At 41.8% G+C, this 5,351-nt stretch overlaps 1 protein-coding gene across 1 annotated transcript; it reads right to left on the bottom strand.

The window, feature by feature from the left end:
• Window positions 1-3,610: 3,610 nt before the first annotated feature.
• Window positions 3,611-4,863, bottom strand: LOC123439693 (expansin-A24-like). Its single transcript, XM_045116382.1, has 2 exons — window positions 4,261-4,863; window positions 3,611-4,170 (listed from the first exon to the last, which is right to left on the bottom strand). The coding sequence occupies exons 1-2, from the start codon at window positions 4,731-4,733 to the stop codon at window positions 3,858-3,860; spliced, it is 786 nt and encodes a 261-aa protein (XP_044972317.1). The 5' UTR covers window positions 4,734-4,863; the 3' UTR covers window positions 3,611-3,857.
• Between the last annotated feature and the right edge of the window lie 488 nt (window positions 4,864-5,351).

Genomic DNA, 5,351 nt, shown 5'->3' with positions numbered 1-5,351 from the left:
TCCAACGTAATTGTTTTTAAACCAATTACTAGCCCTTTTTAGCGTAATTGTTACAAGTGCGTGGTGTGACCCACAGGCCACACCCAGTTTTTTTAAAGCTGACCCACGATGCTACCATAAGACGTGATAAACATGTAGAAGAAAAAAAAGACCAAAGGCCCAGCCGCTACAGAAAAATAACAATTCAGTCTTCTTCTTCCTGAAGACAGGTCGAACAGTTTTTAGAGCTTCATGGCGTCCCCACCGAGCGGTTCCCGATCTTGTAGAATTGTAGAAGTGCTCGCATATACCTGGGCGGGGCCCCCTTGCTTTGGGGGGCCCGAGGCGGCCGCCCCTCCCACCCCCCTCAGGGCCGTCCCTGCTCATATGGTAGGAATAGAATAACTTGATATCAACACATGAGTAGGTGGTATCTCCTAGAAGAATGAATATGGCAAGTGTTGGGTCATTCTGAGTGCTTCCTTTACGAATGAGAGGTGGTGGAGTGTATATATAGGCATCTCCAAAAATCTAACCGTTACAACACTATTGCCCAACCTAGTGAAACCGAAGTAAAACTCAATGGCACCGAGTAGTGCAAAATATGGGAACTTTGTACTTTTTGATGAGACCGATATGTGAATCTTGGTGGTACCGATATATGAAACTTGGTGAGACCGATTCTGAAAACTCGTATTTCTGATTTCAAGAAGTTGGTTACCCGAGTCTGGGGCACTGATTTCGGTTGCACTGGAATGGCACTTCGTGTCACCGAGATGCTAGGGTTTGCCGTGGGATATGTACGAGGTAAATCTCGGTAGGGGCGAACGGAAAAAGTTGGTGGCACCAAATTTTGGGCTTTGTGGATTATGACAGAATATTTGTTGGAAAATTTCATGGAAATATGAAAATTAATCTCATGAAAAATCTAACAGTAGCAATTTCATATTATGGATATTGATATATTTGTTTATGAAATTGGTCAAACTTAAAGAGGTTTGACTTTTCAAAGACTAATACAAATTAAATTTTGAAACACATGAAATCAAAATATTATGAAAATCCAATAACATCAACGGCGCCACAAAGTGTATCCAACCCTTCTAGTCCTTTATAACACCATGTTCCATGTTTTCAAGAGCCCCCTTTAGATTGAGATCCATATTTGAAATTGGGTCACCTGTTTTTGATTGGGCCAACAATTTCTCAAAACTCTCTCGTTCGGTTCTTTTACAAAATACATTATGCATCCTAATTTTTAAGGCCACCTAATTAATTGAGGTCTTCAATTTAGAATTGAGTCACCCGATTTTAACCGTCAAAATTTTTTGAAGGAGCTTTTCTATTTATTCATTTTACTTCACTATGTTCCTCAATTTGGAAACCCTTCTATTCAATTGAGATATCCAATTTTGAATTTGATTTAGGATTTTGACATGACCAATGATTTGTCAAATCAATAAGGAGTAACCATTCTATAACAAGGCATCAATCTCCCTCACCCTCCCATCGACTAAATAAAGAAGCGCCACCATGTGATACTTTAGCACCAATAATACATGCAACCACTGACAATGAAATTTTCTCACATAAAACCAGGCTGGTTAGCGGATAATATAGAATCACACACGAAAGGCCCACCAAATAACTTTATTATGAATAAAAATGAACACACTCCATCATCTCCCCCACCCGCCAAACTAAATATTCCATGAGCTTCCAAATATAATGGATTAGTTTTTTGGAAAGTCAAACTTATTTAACATAAACCAAGTTTAGAGAAAAAAAATCAACGTCCATAATATTAAACAAAAGAGTATGAAAATTCAATCCACGATGAATACAATCATACCTATTTGATACCATGGATTTTGATACATTTCTTTATAAATTGGATTAAACTTATAAGGTTTGACTTTTCAAAGAAATTAATGAACCTTATATTTTGCAATAGAGTGAGTATTTTCCCAAGACACCAAGTTTATACCGTATGTTCCCTATTTTTAAGGCCTCGCAATCAATTGGCTTCTCCAGTTTGGAATTGAGTCATTTTTAAGGCCTCACAATCAATTGAGGTTTGTAATTTGTAATTAGTCATGCAATTTTGATCTGTTCTCCAATTTCATAAGGAGCTCTCACACTCAATTCTTTCATTTTACTATAATCCTTAATTTGGAGCTTTTCCATTCGATTGAGTTATTCAATTTCTAATTGGGTTCATGATTTTGACCAAGTTAATGATTTTGAAATCAATCGGCATCAATCGGCCTATAAAAATATATCACTTCTATTGACCATCTCACCAACTAAAAAACGCCAACATGTGATATTATGCCAGCAATATAGAACATGCAACCATCGATGGAGAAAATTTCCTCACATGAGTGTTGGTTGATTAGCAAATAACACAAAATCACATCGTGAAAGGCCCCGGCAAAATATTGTATTATGAAACACACTCCATCGTATCCACGATACTAAATAAAGAAAATATGAGAAGTCATTTCATGATATATCTAATGATACCGATTTGATATTAGGAATATTGATTTTTTGTACAAATTTGGTTTAACTTTACAAATGAAAGTTAAGGAGGTTTAAATTTTCTAAGAACTAATAAACTTTATATTTTGAAACAAAGCGATTAAAAGAATCATGAAAATCCAAAAACATAAACGATGCAGTAAAGCACGCCTAAGTTCCGAGTTCGTATGAAGAATTACCGACCGTTTCATCGGAGGAGTACATACAGAAGACGACCTTTTGGATGACCGTGAGTGTTCATTCCGGCGGTCGTTTGACATGCAAAGAGATTCAAGAATTTCCCTTCCAGATGGGATTCTTCAGCGATTTCGTCCGTGTTGGATCCCACGAGATCCTTGGCTTGTGAAGAAGATTGAGGGAGAATTTCGCTTAGTAAGAGCCCTTGGATGAAAGCCTATAAAGAGGGGAGGCTAGGGAGGCTACATATATATCATCTACAACCCTAGCCGTCGTCTCATCTCATCCACATCATTTCATTCATCCACAGCCATATCCATTGCTGCTCCATCACCAAGAGAAGAGGGACAACACCAAGGGAAGAAGGAGGAGGCTCCAACACCATGAGCACCGGCCTCCGGGCCGGTGACCTCGCGCCGGCACCGGCACCGACGCTACCCCCATCTCCATCACCACCCGCGGCACCATGTCCATCACCATCACTACCGCACCGCAGTCTCCATCAACACCGCCATGCCTCATCCCTTCATCAGCTTCATGTGGGCTTGTAACTTGTCCCTAACCTTCATGTCAATGTTTGAGTAGTTGAACAAGTTCTTGAGGATATGGTTGAACCCTTTATGTTATTTGTTGCGATCCAAAATTACCTCTTCATGACTCGAGTTGGTATTCTCATGAGTGTTGAGACGAGGCCTCGCTCGCACTATTGTGATGACTGACCGTAGAGAACTATTGTTGTTGTTAATATCTACTAACTTGAAGCTCCTATATGTCGCATTACATTGTTTCTTCGGAAAGTGGGTTCACCCATCCTCTGCATCATTAATTATCATGCACGAACCATTTTGCCCTATATTGTTAAATGTTGATTTCCACAAGTATACGAAATAATGTTAGATGAAACTCGGTAGAATCAGTCATACTTCATGTACCCCATCCAAATTATTACAAATATAAGAACACGGACAAAGTTAATCACATCCAAGGATGTTACATGCCTTTATCGATGAAATGATGTAGTGTATATACAAGAACTGCATAAAATGAATGTAATGGAGCACCATGACACAAATAAATTGAATTCCACAACGCTAAAATATACATATGATGGTACATTCATGAACCAATCATATTCTTAATTAATCACTTGAGAATGATCACTTGAACTGTTGTTTGCTTGCAAATGTTTGCCCGAACTTCCATCCACCGGGCACAATATTGTTAAACTCAAGTGTCCGTCCATCTGTGTCAGTCAACCTGAATGAGAGTATTTTTCCGGTAAGATTTGCTAAAGAGTGCCAGTTGGCACCCCAGTTACGGGACATTGTCATCCAATCGTTTGAATCAGAGCTCTTGACATCCATCGATTTAATTGAGCCGGCGGCTGCGATGTTCATCACAGTAACTAGGTTAAAGTAATCGTGACCATCGATCTTAAAACGCACCCCACCCTTCTTCACGCATGGGACCCTGCAGGAAAATCGATTTTTTACCAACTTTAAACAATTTGAACCGTGCATAAAATTTATATAGTTGAAAAAAAAACTCATGCGTACGTACCTCTGGTACATGACGGGGATAATTCCGCCCTTGTAGACGCCGATCTTCTCCCAGGCCGGTTGCGCCATGTCAAAGTGTGGCCTCGGTGGGTTGCACCAGCCGCCATTGTCGCTCGGGAGCGCGTTGTTAGGCGGGCAGAAATTTGTGGCCGTCACCGTAACCGAGACGCCTGGTCTGCACCACATAGGGTCTGCAAGCTTGCGATCGCACGCGATCTTGTAGCACTGCCCGCACGCCGCACCGTCATTGAACAGCACTGTGCTCAACGCGGCCGTCCGTGTACCGTAGCCCGCCGAGTACAGATTACCGTACCCGCATGCTCCACCCATAGTGTCAGAGGCATCAGCACCGCCGTAGAACGTCGCGTGCGCCCTCAGCCATTTGACCGGTGCTTTGTCCGCGGCCATGGCACACCCACAGTAGACGAGCGTGAGCAGTACCACTGCAATAGCTTGAGCTCGAGCCCTCGCCATGTCGGTATCTATCGATGGATGCAGGATGCCGCTTCTACGGAGCTGATCTGGGAACTATGTATTCTTGCTTATGTGCTTGTTCGTATGCTTCAGGAGGGGTTTGCCTCGGATGGCTAGATGTGTGATGATGTTGTGATGATTCTGTGTGTTTATATAGCCTTTGCTTGTGGCTTCATCCATAGCTTGACAGAGTCAGCAAGCTCATCACGAATGAATGATGCCGTAGCGTGCACATGTCCAGCCGCACCATGGCTTACGGACTAATCCCAAGATTATATATACTCGCAGACACGTATTATTTCTCCTCACTTATACCATCGTCGGCTTATATCATTGGTTCTTTATATCGATCTTTGCTTGACACAGTGTCTACGACAGACATCAAGAGATGATTTTTGCTTGACACTTTCGAAAGAAATGGGCGCCGTTTTGCGATTTTCAGATGTGTATGCTTGACGTTTTCACTTTAACGGAGGATATTAGCTTGACTTTCTTGACGCCTACCGTGGGTTGCCCATGTTGGGCTGCGCCCCTTGTCTACGGAAGGATGTCCAGCATGTTCCTTGAAGGGTACGGCTGATCTTGCACTGCACCTGGTTCACAACATCGACGGCGCCC

The sequence above is a fragment of the Hordeum vulgare genome, chromosome 3H, assembly GCF_904849725.1.
Source record: "Hordeum vulgare subsp. vulgare chromosome 3H, MorexV3_pseudomolecules_assembly, whole genome shotgun sequence".
Lineage (NCBI taxonomy): Eukaryota > Viridiplantae > Streptophyta > Magnoliopsida > Poales > Poaceae > Hordeum > Hordeum vulgare.
Note: the sequence above shows the minus strand (reverse complement) of the source record. Positions and strands in the feature narration are given on the sequence as shown.